Source organism: Psittacula echo (genome assembly GCF_963264785.1).
Source record: "Psittacula echo genome assembly, chromosome: 22".
In the NCBI taxonomy this organism is placed as follows: Eukaryota; Metazoa; Chordata; class Aves; order Psittaciformes; family Psittacidae; genus Psittacula; species Psittacula echo.
The window spans coordinates 411428-427925 of NC_137758.1; the positions used below are offsets into that span (position 1 = coordinate 411428).

A 16498-nucleotide genomic window follows, 5' to 3' on the forward strand; every position below is an offset into this window, starting at 1 on the left:
AGTGCGGTGTAGTGCCATGCAGTGTCCTCCAGTGCTGTGCAGTGCCATGTGGTGCTATGCAGTCCCGTGCAGTGTTATGCAGTGCCCTGCAGTGCTGGGCAGTGCCAGGCAGTGACCTGCAGTGTTGTGCAGTGCCATGCAGTGTCCTGCAGTGCTGTGCAGTGTTATGCAGTGCCATGCAGTGCTGTGCAGTGCTATGCAGTGCCCTGCAGTGTTGTGCAGTGCCATGCAGTGTCCTGCAGTGCTATGCAGTGCTGTGCAGTGCCATGCAGTGGTGTGCAGTGCTATGCAGTGCCAGGCAGTGCTATGCAGTGGTGTGCAGTGTCAGGCAGTGCCGTGCGGTGCCGGTACCTGCTGAGAATGTGAACTGCAGCTGCTCGCTCACGATCTCCAGTGCCACGAAGTCGTGCTTCTCGTTGAAGCGCCCATTATAGAGCAGGAGCCCGTCCCGCTCCCTCGTGGCGAACCTGGCACAGGGACAAGTACCAGGCTCTGCCCAGCCTCCCTGGCCCCCCACAGCGCCCCATTGCCCAGCACCCTGGGGCACAGCAGCACCCATCACCCCACTGCCCCCATGCCAAGGGGTCACCCCACCCCTATTGCCCTCACCCCAGGTGATGCCAATGTGGCACCCATCACCCTGTCCCCCATTGCCAAAGGAGCACCCATCACTCCCCACCCCAGACGATGCTCAGGGAATCCCCACCACCCCACGTGATGCCACTGGGGCACCCATCACCCACATCCCATCCCTGTATCCCATTGCCTATGGGGCACCCATCACCCACATCCCATCCCCGTATCCCATTGCCTATGGGGCACCCATCACCCACATCCCATCTGATGCCCATGGGACCCCCATCCGGCACCCTGTCTGTCCCCCCCGGTGCTCACGTGAGGGCGAGGGTGAAGTGGAAGCGCTGGCGCAGGCCGCGGAAGGTGAGGAAGGAGCGGGGGGGGAAGCTGCGGGTGCTCATGGTGCAAAAGGGCTTCTCGTAGTGCCCGGGGGGGCACTGGCAGCGGAACCCCCCCAGCAGCAGGTTGAGGCAGGTGCCCCCGTTGCGGCAGACCCCCGGTGTGCAGCGGCCCCCCCGGGCCGAGAGCTCACAGCGCTCCCCTGCATGAGCCCCCCATGGGACCGGCACCTCAGACCCCCAACTAGGGGGTGCAGGGTTGGGAATCCCCCCACCCCATCAGAGCAGCTCCATCCCCAGCCCCATCACCCTGACAACCGCCTCCCGTTGCCATGGCAACCCAGGCATTCCCCTCCCCTGCCACCCTGGCAATGGGGGTGTCCCCATTGCCACCCATGGGTGGGTGTCACCCCCCTCAGGCCACTGCAGTGGGCACAGGGTGTCCCAGCCCTCCAGGCTCTCCCCATGCTCTGCCCCAATGATGTCTCCGTGTCACCCCCTCCGGGACATCCTGCAAGGACCTCACTGGGGTGGGGGGACAAGGGGAAAGGGGGGGATATGGAAGGGATAGGGGGGAGAGGGGAGGGGGAATGGGGAGAGGGCAGCGGATGATGGAGGAGGAGAAGAGGAGGAAGATGAAGGTGCTGGAGACAAAGGGGAGGAGGGAGGGAGGGAGGAAGAAAGGATGAAGGAGGGATGGAGGGAGGAGAGATGAGGGATGGAGGAGGGATGGAGGCAGGATGGATAATGGGATGAAGAATAAAAGATGGAGGGGGGATGGAGAAGGGATGGAAGGAGGAAGGATGGAGGAGGGATGGAGGATGGCTGACAGAAGGACAGCTGAGGAAGGAAAGGGTGATTGACGGAAGGCTGAAGGGGGCAGGATGAAGGGATGACCCCCATGGATGGTGGAGGGTCAGCAGAAGGAATGGATGAGGTGAGGACTGGGATGAAGGCTGATGGGGATGGATGGTGGAGGGAGATTAAAAGGGACAGACGATGGTGGGATGAAGGGATGGTGGGGACAGAGGATGGAGGGCTGAAGGGCATGGGGTGGAAGGGTGAGGGGGATGCAGAGCTGGAGGGAAGGAAGAAATAGGGACAATGGGGATGGCTGATGAGGGGACACCTGAGGAAGGGATGATGATGATGGACAGCAAGAGGAAGGTCTGCATGGAGAATGGAGGGGTGCAGAGCTGGATGAAGGAGGAATGTCTGATAAGGGGAAGATGAAGAGGAGCTGGCTGAAGGGATGGACACCAAGAGGAAGGATGGATGGAAGGCTATGAAGGATCTGGATGAAGGGATGATGGAGGGACATCCAAGAAAGGGAACATGAAGCTGGATGAAAGGATGATGAAGATGGATACCAAGAGAGCTACAGAGGAGCTGTATAAAGGGACAACAGAAGGACATCTGATAAGGGGAATATGAAGGTGAGCTGGATGAAGGGATGACGAGGACGGACACCAAGAGGAAGCGATGGGTGGAGGACAGGGGGGTGCAGAGGAGCTGGATGAGGGACATCCAAGAAAGGGAAGACAAAGGAAACTGGCAGGATGATGGGGATGGACACCAAGAGGAAGAGATGGATGGAGGGCTGCAGAGGACCTGCATGAAGGGATGATGGAAGGGAGCAAGCTGAAGGGATGCTGAGCACAGCCACAAGAGGAAGGCTGGATGCAGGGATGGATGAAGGGATGCTGAGCACGGCCACGAAGAGGAAGGCTGGATGCAGGGATGGATGAAGGGATGCTGAGCACAGCCACAAGAGGAAGGCTGGATGCAGGGATGGATGAAGAGCACGGCCACAAGAGGAAGGCTGGATGCAGGGATGGATGAAGGGATGCTGAGCACAGCCACAAGAGGAAGGCTGGATGCAGGGATGGATGAAGAGCACAGCCACAAGAGGAAGGCTGGATGCAGGGATGGATGAAGGGATGCTGAGCACAGCCACAAGAGGAAGGCTGGATGCAGGGATGGATGAAGAGCACGGCCACAAGAGGAAGGCTGGATGCAGGGATGGATGAAGGGATGCTGAGCACAGCCACAAGAGGAAGGCTGGATGCAGGGATGGATGAAGGGATGCTGAGCACGGCCACGAAGAGGAAGGCTGGATGCAGGGATGGATGAGGGGATGCTGAGCACGGCCACGAAGAGGAAGGCTGGATGCGGGGATGGATGAGGGGATGCCGAGCACGGCCACAAAGAGGAAGGCTGGATGCGGGGATGGATGAAGGGATACTGAGCACGGCCACAAAGAGGAAGGCTGGATGCAGGGATGGATGAAGGGATGCTGAGCACGGAAACAAGAGGAAGGCTGGATGCAGGGATGGATGAAGGGATGCTGAGCACGGCCACAAAGAGGAAGGCTGGATGCAGGGATGGATGAAGGGATGCTGAGCACAGCCACAAGAGGAAGGCTGGATGCAGGGATGGATGAAGGGATGCTGAGCACGGCCACAAAGAGGAAGGCTGGATGCAGGGATGGATGAAGGGATGCTGAGCACGGCCACAAAGAGGAAGGCTGGATGCAGGGATGGATGAAGGGATGCTGAGCACGGCCACAAAGAGGAAGGCTGGATGCAGGGATGGATGAAGAGCACGGCCACAAAGAGGAAGGCTGGATGCAGGGATGGATGAAGAGCACGGCCACAAAGAGGAAGGCTGGATGCAGGGATGGATGAAGGGATGCTGCTGGGACACCCAAGAAGGGGATGAAGAAGAGGATGCTGGGGCCAAACAAGGGGCCAGGCCCTCTCACCGGTGAAGTCCTCGTGGCATTCGCAGGTGAAGCCGCCCTCGCGGCTGCGGCAGCGCCCGTGCGCGCCGCAGGGGCTGGAGTAGCAGAGGTCGATCTCGGTCTCGCAGTAGTCGCCGGTGAAGCCGGGCGGGCAGCGGCAGCGCAGCCCCGTCACCGGGTGGATGGGGCGGAAGAGGATGGTGTCGGAGGCCAGGAAGGGCGCGGAGCTGTCGAACTGCAGCACGGACACGCAGCGCATGTAGTTCTCGCAGGGCTCACGCAGGCAGATGTTGTCGTCGAAGGGCAGGACGCGCTGCGCCGAGATGGAGGCCAGCAGCGAGCGGTTCAGGTAGAGCCGCTCCTGCAGCTCCTCCGAGGAGAAGAAGCGGGCGGCGGGCGCCGGGGCCGGCGGCAGCAGCACCGAGAGGCTGACGTTGAGGATGCGGGCACTGCCCACGTCCGTGTCCGCCTGGATGTTGAAGAGGACGACGTGGTGGCGCGGGGTGGCCAGCACGGCCGCAACCCCCTCCAGGAAGCGGCTGAGCAGCGGCGACAGGAAGCGCTCCTGGGACATGTCAGCCAAGCGCAGGGTGATGCTGTTGCTGAGCATCTCGTCCGTGATCACCGTCACCCGGAGCATGCACTGCGCCGTGGCGCTGTGGACACCGTCTGCGGGTGGAAGGGGGATGATGGGGGGTCAGGACCGGGTACCACAGGATGGGGATGGTGGTGGGGATGGGCACCCATCTCATATGGCCACCATGGGATGGGGTGGTGGTGGTGGGGATGGGGATGGTGGTGGTGATGGGCACCCATCCCATCTGGCCACCATGGGATGGATATGGTGGTGATGTTGGTGATGTGGATAGGAATGGTGGTGGTGATGGGCACCCATCTCATATGGCCACCATGGGAGGGGGTGGTGGTGGTGGTGATGGGGATGGTGGTGGGGATGGGGATGGTGGTGGTGATGGGCACCCATCCCATCTGGCCACCATGGGATGGGTATGGTGGGGATGTTGGTGATGGGGATGGGAATGGTGGTGGTGATGGGCACCCATCTCATATGGCCACCATGGGATGGGGATGGTAGTGGTAGTGGGGATGGTAATGGGGATAGGGATGGTGGTGGTGATGGGAATGGTGGTGGTGATGGGCACCCATCCCATCTGGCCACCATGGGATGGGTATGGTGGGGATGGGGATGGGGATGGTGGTGGTGATGGGAATAGTGATGGTGATGGGCACCCATCCCATATGGCCACCGTAGGATGGGCGTGGTGGTGGTTATGGGACAACCATCCCACATGGCCATTATGGAATAGGGTTGATGGTGGTGATGGGGTGTCCATCCCATGCAGCCACCATGGGAGGAGGACAATGGCAGTGATGGGGTGTCCATCCCATGTGGCCACCATGGGATGGACGTGGGTGGTGACAGGGTTGTCCATCCTGTGTGGACACCACGAGATGGGGATGATGGTGGTGATGGGGATGGTGGTGGTGATGGGGATGGTGGCGGTGATGGGGATGGTGGTGGTGATGGGGTGTCCAACCCATGTGGCCACCATGGGATGGGGATGGGGAGATGGGGACTGCAGTGCTCATGGAGCACCCCAGCAGTGTGACCACCATTGGATGGCGGCAGTGGGATGGAGATGGTGCTGGCTATGGGGTATCCATCCTATGTGATGGGAAAGGGAACAGGGCCCCTGGGAAAAGGGACAGGGCCCCTCCTGGTGACCTCCCTGGGACACGGACAGATGTGGAAGCGTGGGGACAGCCGGGGGGGGGCACTGGAAGTGGTGGGGCCGGGGCTCTGCCGGTGGCTGGTGCTGGGGGGGGGGGACGGGACGTTGCCATGGCTGCGGCCGCGGGGTCCTGGCTATGGCCGGGGCCTTTGTTCACCTCCCTGGGGCCCCGTGCTATGGGGGGGGGGGGGTGCCCAGCCTGGCCATGGGGGACCCTTTGTGCCCTGCGTCCCCCTCTGTGTGCAGCTGCAATGGGGACCCCCCCATAGAGAGAGGGGGGTGCCACGACCCCCCCAGTACACACACATTAGGGTGCCACGAATACCCCCCACCCGTCCTGCCCTGGACCCTGACCCCCCCATATTCACTCATCAACCCCCCTCATAACATCGACGTAAGGGCACTGGGAACCCCCCCCTGCACACACCAGGCTCTGCCCCCCCCAAACACAGGTCCAGGCTCTGCACCCCCCCAAACACAAGCAGTGAGTCTTGTCCCCCCCAGACACACACAACGAGGTGCCAGGAACCCCCCAAACACACACAGAGGGTCCTGCCCCCCAAAACCCTGCTACAGAGTCCTGAACCATCCAGACTCCCCCTGAAACATGCAGTGGGGTTCATACCCCCTATACACCACAGGTCTGAGGGCAGGAAATGGGGCTGCTGGGGACCACAACTGCCTCCAATGGGATGCAGGGGGGAGGGCACCCCATCACCCCAACCCATCCAGATGGGGATGGTGGGACCCCAAAATACCTCTCTCCATGCACAAGGGGTTGGGGGGGGACACCCACAAGGGCTTCCCCATCCCCAAACGTCCACTCTTCCCCTCCTCCATCCCACCCCATGGAGCCAGGGGGGGTCTTACCCGAGACAGAGACCCTCATGACAGCCTCCAGCGGGCGGTTGTTGTCCAGGGCCGGGCTGAGGCGCAGGTCCCCGCTGCGCGGGTCCAGCAGCACCAGGTTGAGCTCATTGCCCTGCTCGAAGGCGTAGGTGAGGCTGTCGGAGACATCGGGGTCGTGGGCAGGGATGCGGCCGATGACCCCCCCAGGGAAGCTGCCCGAGCGGTTGGTGATGTAGTTATTGAAGAGGATCTCAAAGTTCTTCAGCTGGGGGCTGTTGTCGTTGGTGTCGCGGAGGCGCACGTGGACCGTGGCCCTGCTGACCAGCGGCGCCGACGTGGCCTGCACCACCATCACGTACTCTGCCTTGGTCTCGTAGTCCAGGTCGGCCAAGGCGGTGAGCTCCCCGGAGAAGATATCCAGCTGGAAGACCTCGGGGATGTTGCCCTCCACGATCTGGTACATGATCTGTGCGTTGGAGCCCTCGTCGGGGTCGGTGGCCGTGATCCGCGCCACCACCAGCCCGATGGGGCTGTTCTCCTCCACGAAGACGTCGAACTCGTCGCGCTCGAAGACGGGCGGGTTGTCGTTGACGTCCAACACTGTCACCTGGATGGCGACCGGCGTCCGCCGCGCCGGGACCCCCTTATCGACGGCGAAGGCCCGCAGCGCGTACAGCGGCACGTTCTCGCGGTCCAAGCGGCGCAAGGTGCGGACGATGCCCGAGGTGGACTCGATGAGGAAGTCGCCATCCCCATCGTCCCCCCCTTGGAAGGTGTAGAAGACGCGGCCATTGAGCCCCGAGTCGCGGTCGGTGGCCGAGACCTGGAGGACGCTGGTGAAGGTGGGGACGTCCTCGTAGACGGAGCCCTGGTAGGAGTCGCGCAGGAACCGGGGCGCGTTGTCGTTGACATCGCTCACCAGGATCTCCAGGTAGGTGGTGTCGGACTTCTGCGGGATGCCGTTATCCCGTGCCGTGATGGCCAGGGTGTAGGAGACCTGGTCCTCGTAGTCCAGCTCCATCTGGGTGGTGACAGCACCCGTGTCGGCGGCGATGCGGAACTGGGGAATGCTGTCCTCCATCAGGTAAGTGATGCGGGCGTTCTCCCCCGTGTCCTCATCCGTGGCGCTGATCACCACCACCGTGGTGCCCACCGGCCGGTCCTCGTTGACGTTGACGGTGTAGTGAGAGCTCTGGAAGACGGGCCGGTGCGTGTTGGCGTCGGTGACGTTGACGACCACGTGTGCCGTATCGTGGCGGGTGCCATCGGAGGCAGCGACGGTCAGCAGGTACTGCCGCTCCAGCTTGTAGTCCAGGGGCAGGGCGAGGGAGATGAGCCCGCCGCCGCTCTGGCTCGTGATGGAGAAGCGGTTGCGGGTGTTGCCGCTGGAGATCTGGTAGGTGATGACGCTGTTGGCGTCGCGGTCCACGGCGGACACGGTGAGGACGCTGCTGCCCACGGCCGCGTCCTCGTTCAGGCGGGCGCTGTACTCCCGCTGCGTGAACTCGGGGCTGTTGTCGTTGACGTCCAGGACAGTGACAGTGACGCTGGCTGAGGACGCCATGGGGGGGTTCCCTTGGTCCTGCGCTTCCACCCCGAAGCTGTAGAAGTCCACGGCCTCCCGGTCCAGCTCGGAGGCCACCACGATCCACCCGGTGCTGTTGTTGATGGCAAAGGGGAAGCCGGCGCCGGTCTCCAGGAGGGTGTAAACCAAGCGGCCGTTGTCCCCTGAATCGGCGTCAATGGCTTGGACATGGATGACGGAGTAGCCCAGGGGCACGTTCTCCAGCACAGTGGCCTGGAAGGGCGTGCTGACGAAGATGGGGGCATTGTCATTGACGTCCAGTACCTGAACGGTGACCAAGCCGCTGATGTTGGAGAGGGGCGGGCGGCCACCGTCCTGCGCCCGGATGCGCAGGGTGAACTCCTTGCTGACCTCGTAGTCCAGGGGGGTCACCACGTCCAGGGCCCCCGTCTGCGCGTCGATGTAGAAGTGGCCGCGGGTGTTGCCGCTGACGATGCTGTAGTGCACCAGCGCGTTGCTGCCCTTGTCGCGGTCGGTGGCCGTCACCCGCAGCACAGCCGCGGTGGGCGCCGTGTCCTCGGGGACCTGCGCCACGTAGCGCTTCTCACTGAACTGCGGCGCGTTGTCGTTGTCGTCCTCCACTGCGATGCGCACCGTGGCCGTGGCACTGCGGGGCCCCGGCTCCTGGCCCTGATCCGTGGCCTCCACCAGCAGCTCAAAGGCTTCCACAGCCTCGCGGTCCACGGGGCCACGGGTGCGGATGACACCAGAGCGGGGATCGATCTCGAAGACCTCGTTGACGCCACCGCCGTTGAGGAGCCGGTAAAGGACGTTGGCGTTGGGGCCGGTGTCGCCGTCGGTGGCGCGCACCGTCAGCACCTCATAGCCCACCTCCAGGTTCTCCCGCACGCTCTCCCGGTACTCAGCCTGCTCGAAGGCCGGGTCATGGTCGTTGGTGTCGGTCACCGTCACCGTCACCGTGGCCATGGCGCTGCGCCGCGGCGTGCCGTGGTCCATGGCCGTCACTCGGAACACATGCGTGCTCTTGCTCTCGCGGTCCAGCGGCGCGGCCGTGGTGATGGCGCCGGTGACGGGGTCCATGGCGAAGAGCCCGTCAGAGCGGCTGTCAAACAGGGCGGCCATGGCGTAGTGCAGCCGACCCGCATCACCCGTGTCTGGGTCCAGCGCCGACACTCGCAGCACCGGCGTTCCCGACGGCCGGTTCTCCTCCACCGATGCCTGGTAGCTGGAGGGCTGGAATTGCGGCGCTGTGTTGGGGCTGCGGCGCTGGCGGAGCCCTGTGGGATTGGGGTCCCCCATGGCCCTGGTGCCCGGAGTCTTCCCAGTGTCCCTGGGGACTGGAGTGCTGCCAATATCCCTGGTGTCCATCACATCCCCAGTGCTCCTGGTGCCCATTGGGGTGTTGGTGTTCCCGGTGTCCCCATTAGGCCCAGTATTCCTGATGCCAGTGGGATTCTGGCGGACTTGAGTCCTCCCAGTGCTTCTGGCGTTCCCGGTGCCTCCGGCATCCACAGCGTCTCCAGCGCTCCCGGGGCCTCCAGTGTCTCCAGTGCTTCCAGTGCTCCCAGTGCCTACAGCATCCCCGGTGCCTCCAGCGCCCCCGGTGCCTGCAGCATCCCCGCCGCTCCTGCTGCCTCCACGGCCTTGCCCCGCTCCGGCGCTGCCGATGCCTCGGTCCCCTCCGCCAGCGCCGCCGCAGCCGGTGCTCGGTGCGGGTGCGGCGCCGCCGCTGTCCCCGGTGCCGCTGGGAGCACCGCGGTTGGGGCTGGGCCCGGCGCCGCCGCTGTCCCCGGTGCCGCCAGCGGAGCTGCCGCTGTCCCCGGTGCCGGCGCGGGGCCGCAGGAGCGGCAGGGGCGGTGCGGGCGGGCAGGTGCCGGTGCCGGTGGCGGTGCCGGGGCCCGGCGCGGGCAGCAGCAGCAGCAGCAGCACCGGGAGCACCGGGCGGCGCGCAGCGCCCATGGCCGGTTGCTGCCGCCGGTGCCCGCCGAGCCCCGCGCGCGCCCGCCGGGGCGGGGCCCGAGACTGCACCGGGATCGCGCCGCGCTTAAAGGAGCCGCAGCCGCCCCCCCCCGGCCCCGGGGCACCGGCGGGAGGGGGAGACCGGGGTGGGTGGGGGCCACACACGGAGCACACAGGGAGCACACAGGGAGCACACAGGGAGCACACAGGGAGCACACACGTGTGCGGGCCGCGCGCACAGGGGCACAGCCGGAGCACACACATGTACACACGTGCACCTTGCACGTAGGCACCCGCAGGGCGCGCATACACAGGTGCTGTGAACGTGTGATGCTGCACACGCAGAGCACACGTGTGTGGAGCGGGGACATGGGGGCACATGGGAAGCACACAGAGCACGGGTGGGCTGCACACATGGGGCACACGCTACCACACACATGGACTGCACATGCTATGCACATAGAGAAGATACACACATGCACTTTGAACACACATGTGAACCACACACACGGGAGGCACACGCTATGCATACAGAGCACATGCATGGCACACAGCACACGCATGGGCCATGCACATGGGGACACATGCTCTGCACACACAGAGAACATGTGTGAACCATGCACGCAGTGGGCACACACAGAGCACACACACCACCAATGTCCTTGCTGCAGACAGTGACACCCCATAACCACCATCCCCACTGTCCCCATGGCACTGGCACTGGGATGCATTGGGATGCACAGGGAGGCGCCGGGCAGCCCGGGGTGCTGTGGCTGCACAGCGCGTGGGTTGGGGCTGTGGAACGGGTCTGACGGGTGCTGGGGTTCGGGGACCCCCCCCGGCACCCGGTGACGCAGTGGAGCCTCTCCCAGTGCTGGCGCCTGCCGGGGCCCAACCGGCTCCTGGGGTGCTGCAGGGGGGGGACACACACTTTGAGTCCCTCCCCAGCACCCATGGGTGCAGATGGGGGCACACGTGGGATGCCAGAGCCAGCAGCTCCCCCATAGAGGGGTGAGATGGGGACCCCCCCCCAATCCCTCCTCCTGCCCCCACCACAACAGCTCAGCAATTCCCAGGTTTATTGCACGGATGGAGAAGCCAGCGGTGGCCCCAGGGATGGGGGGAGCACACGGAGGGGGGGGTCCCCAGCCCCGCGCGGCGGGGGGGACACACATGGAGCCCCAGCAGCATCAGTCCCAGGCTGGTGATGAAGGTGAAGGGATTCAGGTGGCCCTGAAGGTCCTGGGGAGGGGCGCAGGGAGACCTGAAGGTCCCAAGGGGTTGGAGGGGGACCCCTCAGGCGTTGTTGACCCCCATGTTCTGCATCTGCTCCTCCAGCACGGGGTCACTCCCCCCCCCGGAGCGCTTCTTGCCCCCCTCCTGCTGCTTCTTCTGCTTCTTGGAGAGCTCCTGCTCGATGGGCGCCGGCCTCACGAAGGGGATCAGCTCCCGCAGGTCTGGGGGCACAGAGACGGGGATGTGGGGGCACTGGGGAGCAGGATGGGAGGGGTTGGGGGGGCAGGCAGGGTCGGGGGGGGGAGTTACCTGGGGGCATGAAGTCCCGGAGCTTGTCCGGGATGCGGATGCCCTCCTGGGTCTGGTGGTTCTCCAGGATGGCGCAGATGGTGCGGGTGGTGGCACACATGGTGGCGTTGAGCATGTGCACGAACTCCACCTACGGCAGGGCCGTGGTGACAGCTTGAGGGGGGGGACACCGGGGAGGAGGAGGAGCAGGACCCCCCCCTCCTCACCCCCCAGCTCGGGCTCACCTTGTCCATCATCTTCTTGGTCTGCCCGTAGCGGATGCGCAGGCGCCGCGCCTGGTAATCGGTGCAGTTGGAGCAGGACACGAGCTCCCGGAACGCTCCGGATCCCGGGAACCAGGCTTCCAGGTCCAGCTTCTTGCTGGCAGCGTGGTTGAGGGAGCCTGGGAGGAGACAAGGGGGAGGCAGAGTGAGGAAGGGGGGTCCCACTCCTCATCCTCCCCCAACAGACCCAGCCCTGGGGATGGAGGGCACCGTGTGCCCAGGGGATGCGATGCTCCGGGAAAGGAGCGTTTAAATGGGATCAGTTTCCTGGCATTGCTTCCACTCAGCACATCCCTTGGGAACGGACAGCACCAGCACAGCCTGGTCCTGGTGGAGCCACAGCAAACATCTCCTTCCTCCCCACTGGGACCAAGCTGCCTCCTCCCCATTGCCATTGGGCACAAGCAGAGCCGAGCTGGGAAGCAGGACCCGTCTTGGGGCCAGCGGCAGGGAGGAATCCCCATCCCATACCCGAGACGATGTTGACGACGTGGTAGGGGATGCCCAGGGACTGGTAGAACTCCTCAGCCGTGGCCATCATCTCCTCAAACAGCTCCCAGGACTTGTTGTCACGGGGGGAGGCGTAGATGAACTGCTCGATCTAGCAGGGGAACGGGGCCCTGTGTCGGTACCAGCAGCAGCCCCATTGCCACAGGAACGCTGCGATGGGGCCCTCACCTTCTCAAACTGGTGCACGCGGAAGATGCCGCGGGTGTCGCGGCCATGGGAGCCCACCTCCTGCCGGAAGCACGTGGAGAGCCCCGCGTACTTGAGCGGCAGCTCCTCGGGCCGCAGCCACTCGTCGCGGTGCAGCGCGGCAATGGGCTGCTCCGACGTGGCGATCAGGTACTTCTCATCGATGGAGCTGTCCTCGGCCCTCTCGCTGCCTTTGCCGATCACCTGCGCAGGGACAAGAGAGGCTCCGTCCCCTCCTTGTGCTGCCTGCACCCGGGTCGGGATGCAGGGATGCTGCGGGGGGATGCTGCGGGGTGGGATGGAGCTGTGGGTTGGGGGCCTGGAAAGCCCCGTGGTGCCAGGGTGGCTCCTTAGCATCACGCTGTGGTGGTGGACCCTAAGGACACGGGAACCAGAGGAAGATGGACCCCTAAATATGGGGCTGGCAGTGAAGGAGACGCCAGAGATAGGGGATCCCAGGGAAGATGGACCCTGGAGATATGGGGTGCAGAGGAAGAGGGAGCCCAGAAATAGGGATTCCAAAGGAAGATGGATCCCAGGGATAGAGTGTTCAAAGGAAGACGGACCCTGGGTATAGAGGGTCCAGGCAAAGAGGGACCCCCAGGGACTGGGGGCCCAGGTGGAGATGCTCCCCCAAATACGGGATCCAGGGAACAAAGAACCCAGAGACTGGAGTTCCAGGGTGAGGATGGACCCTGGGGATAGGGGATGTCCAGGGAGTGTAAGGGAAGAGCGCCACAGTGACCTCGCTGGGCAACGAGATTCCAGCAGTCTGGAAGCAGCGTGGCTCCGTTGGGAAGCCCTGGAGCGCCGTCGGGCGCCGAAGCCCTCACCTTGTAGAGCTCCTCGTCAAACTGGCTGAGCTGGGCCACCTCCTGCATCACCTCCTTGCGCATGAAGAAGGGGGTGTACACCGGAGTGTAGCCCTTGGCGAGGAGGCTCTGCAGCGCGTACTGGATGAGCGCCTGCTCCAGGAACACCAGGGGACCCTGGGCACAAAGCGAAACCACCTCAAAAGGGAACAAGGGACAAAGGGAAGTCCCACACCGAGCCAGCCCTTCCCGCTCAGTGAGCCCGCGGCAGCGCCGGTGCCAGGGATGCTGCTGTGGATCCAGAGGCTCCAGCACTGCTCAGCCCAGGGGAGCAGCCAGGACCCTCATCCCCTTCCTTCCATCACTTCCATCCCCTCCATGGGGGTCTGGGCTCCCACCTTAAGGAAGTAGCCCCGGCTGCCGGCCACGACTGCGCCCTTCTCGCCCTCGTAACCGTCCACCATCACCACCAGATCCACGTGGGAATACTTCTTCCTGCAGCTGCAGTCGCCCCAGATCCGCTCCACTTTGTTGTCCGCATCCTGCACGGAGATGGGCGAGAGGAGGAGGGGGAGCCCCATCACCTTGGTGCTCACTTTGGGATCCCAGGCTACAGAGCCTGGAATCCCAGCTCTGATCCCAGTCACTCACTCATTAGGCAGTCCCTTGGCAGCCGGCCTGGCCCAGTTGTGTGCCCCCAGCACAATATTCCCTGTGGATGAATGAAGGCAGCACAGGGAGATCCCAGCCCCCCGGTTTCCCATGGATTCCCCCAACAATGGCCGTGTCCAGCGCTGGCTGAGCTGCTCTTTGTCTGCTCCCGGCGGGATACGCTGCCTTGTCATGCAGATCCCATTCACCCTCCCCACAGAGAGCCATCGCTTGCCAGCGCTTGTCTGGCTCTGATGAACCAGCACAGCCAGCCCCTTGTCCCTGTCCCTGCTCCTGTCCCTGTTCCTGTCCCTGCTCCGGTCCCTGTCCCTGCTCCTGTCCCTGTCCCTGTTCCTATCCCTGCTCCTGCTCCTGTCCCTGCCCCGGTCCCTGTCCCTGCTCCTGCTCCTGTCCCTGCTCCGGTCCCCACCTCATCGTTGCTGATGGGCACCGAGGGATGCAGGAGGTTCCCGATCTCCCGGAGGCTCTCGAACCGCTCGGCCTCCAGCCTCACGCGCTCAGCATCACACTTGAGGATGGCTTCATCGATGAGGAGCCGGATCTGCTTGATCTGGGAGACCTGCAGAGCCTGGGAAGGGACACAGGGAGGTGGGGGAAGCGCCCGGGAATGGGGCTGCCCGCTCATCCCAGCTCCAAACCCCATGGACACGGCTCCCAGGGGCTGAGCACAGCAAAAGGGACCCAGAGGAGACAAGGAACTGACCCAAGCAGGGCTCTGAAAGGGCCCCGCATGGGGCGAGGAGCTCCCATGGCAGCAGAGGCAGCACCACACCGGGAAGGGAGGGAGGGACGTGGAGAGGGCAGGGAATGACTGAGGCTGCTCCGATCCCCCGGGAGGCACCGGAGGAGCCCGGGGCTCTAAGGAAGGGCATGGAGCCGGTCCCTGCTGGGGTGGGATGGGGGAGCCGAGGATGCTCCTGGCAGGGCGCTCAGGGCATCCCCCCCGCTTTGGCCACCTCACGCTGCCCATGCGGGTGATGTCCGGTGCCAAGGGGGGTGCCGGTGGCACGGGGCTCACACTCACCCCCAGCACATCGACCGTGAGCTCGTCCAGGTTCTGTGCTCCCTCCGGGACCGACTCATCCGTCCCCACCGGCTCCTTCCTCTGCAGAGGGACCCCAGAGGGTGAAGATGCAGCTCCAGGGTGAGAGCATCCCTCAGCCATGGGAGGGAGATGCCCCCAGGCAGGAGCAGCCCCTCCTGCCTCACCTTCATCTTGTCCCCGATGGTTTTGCTGCAGAGGTTCTTCAGCTTGTTCAGGTTATCAGCACGGAACCTGCCTGGAAACCAGAGGGGAAGGAGCCACGGGAGTGGGAATGGGGCTGGGATCCCCATCCGGCTCAGGATGTCCAGCTCCAGGGATGTCGGAAGGACGGGGCAGGGGTTGATGCTGTGAGGGGCATTGCTGTGGGGTGCAGCAGCTCCCACACAAGGGCCTCATTTGAAAGCACTGCCCTGGGTACCCGAACCCGGCTGGGGCCACCGAACACATCCAGAGCCATGAGGTTTGGGTGCATCCCTGAGGTCCGGGTGCTTGATGATGGGACCAGGGGGGTCCCCCCTCGGCGCCTGCAGGTGCAGCGGCCACAGCAGCTCAACCACAGACACCCCGACCCCGGAGATCAGGGGAACCCCCCCCCCCGCAGCATCAGCCCCAAGGCACGATCCTGGACCGGGAACCACGGGCGTGGGAAGGGAACGGAGGCACCGGCCGGGGTTGCATCAGCCGGGGGGGGGGGGGCAGGAAGGGCTCGGGGCGGGACGGGAGCGGAGCTGAGGGCCCCGCGGAGCAAGGGCAGGGATGAAAGGGATCAAAGCGGGGTTCGAGGCTCCGCTCCCTTTCATCCCAGCGCCCAGCCCCTGCCCGCGGGCACCCGACACGGGCCGGACAGCGGCTCCCGCAGCCCCCAGCGCCAGCCAGGGCGGGGGTACCCGGTGTGTGCATGGAGGGGGAGGCACCGGCTGGAGGCTGCGGGGGGGGGAGCGGATCCCTGCGGGTGACAGCGGGGCTGGAGGCACCGGCGGGGCGGGATCCCGGTGGGGCTGGATCCCGGTGGGGCTGGATCCCAATGAGCCTGGATCCCGGTGGGCCTGGATCCCGGTGCGGCTCCACGTGCAATGGGGATGCGGAGATGCGGGATCCCCCCCTCGACCCGCACACCCCCCCCCTCACGCACAGCTGCGCCAGGCGCCGTCCGCGCGCAGGAGCGCGTCCACGAGCGCGGGGTCCTTGAAGCGGCGCCGCTGCATGTCCCGCACCAGCGCCGGGTCCCCGCCCTTGTCGGCGCGGAACAGGTCCAGGTCCAGCACCATGATGGCGGCTCCCGCAGCACCCCGCGCCCCGGCTGCGCCTGCGCCCCGCGGAACATGCGCGCTGCCAGGGGCCGCTCCGCCCGAGCGGCTAGGCGGCGCTGTGGTGGGCGGAGCGAGCAGACGGGAGGAGCGCCCCCTGGCGGAGCGGCGGAGCGCCGGGCGGAAGCACCCGCAGAGCTCCCATAGGAAAGCGCTGCAAGCCATAAAGCCCCATAGCACCCCATAGAGCCCCATAGCACCCTCTAGAGCCCCACAGCACCTCATAGAGCCCCATAGCACCCCATAGAGCCCCATAGCACCCTACAGAGCCCCACACAAAAGCGTGGCACCCCACAGAGCCCCATAGCACCCCATAGAGCCCCACAGCACCCTACAGAGCCCCACAGCAAAGTGCGGCACCCCATAGAGCCCCGTAGCACCCCATAGAGCCCCACA

At 64.8% G+C, this 16498-nt stretch overlaps 2 protein-coding genes across 3 annotated transcripts in view; both read right to left on the reverse strand.

Annotated features, from left to right (window-relative positions):
- The window catches only part of CELSR2 (cadherin EGF LAG seven-pass G-type receptor 2), a gene marked incomplete at both ends in the record, with an annotated part of 28410 nt that extends 18267 nt beyond the window's left edge, over nt 1–10143 (reverse strand). Inside the window, 4 exons of the mRNA XM_080632893.1 lie at nt 352–467; nt 895–1117; nt 3679–4326; nt 6279–10143. Of these exons, the coding sequence (XP_080489019.1) occupies nt 352–467; nt 895–1117; nt 3679–4326; nt 6279–10143 (4852 nt within the window). The remainder of the gene's footprint in view (nt 1–351; nt 468–894; nt 1118–3678; nt 4327–6278) is intronic.
- Nucleotides 10144–10926: 783 nt separating this feature from the next.
- On the reverse strand, nt 10927–16072 carry SARS1 (seryl-tRNA synthetase 1). 2 transcript variants are annotated; one of them, XM_080632994.1, is made up of 11 exons: nt 15928–16072; nt 14960–15030; nt 14775–14855; nt 14160–14318; nt 13477–13620; nt 13100–13255; nt 12306–12470; nt 12042–12171; nt 11532–11689; nt 11308–11437; nt 10927–11219 (listed from the first exon to the last, which is right to left on the reverse strand). In XM_080632994.1, the coding sequence occupies exons 1-11, from the start codon at nt 16061–16063 to the stop codon at nt 11059–11061; spliced, it is 1491 nt and encodes a 496-aa protein (XP_080489120.1). In that variant the 5' UTR covers nt 16064–16072; the 3' UTR covers nt 10927–11058. The 2 variants fall into 2 exon arrangements, with proteins under 2 accessions (XP_080489120.1, XP_080489119.1); XM_080632993.1 differs by having other exon boundaries at nt 12249–12470.
- Between the last annotated feature and the right edge of the window lie 426 nt (nt 16073–16498).

Bases quoted from the DNA above. Each gene is read 5' to 3' on its own strand.
- SARS1 (XM_080632993.1), bottom strand. From the start codon at position 16,063: ATGGTGCTGGACCTGGACCTGTTCCGCGCCGACAAGGGCGGGGACCCG. The intron at 12,172-12,248 runs GTGAGGGCCCCA...TTCCCCTGCTAG, and splicing joins GCGTGCACCAGTTTGAGAAG to ATCGAGCAGTTCATCTACGC. The intron at 11,438-11,531 runs GTGAGCCCGAGC...GCCCTGCCGTAG, and splicing joins CCAAGAAGATGATGGACAAG to GTGGAGTTCGTGCACATGCT.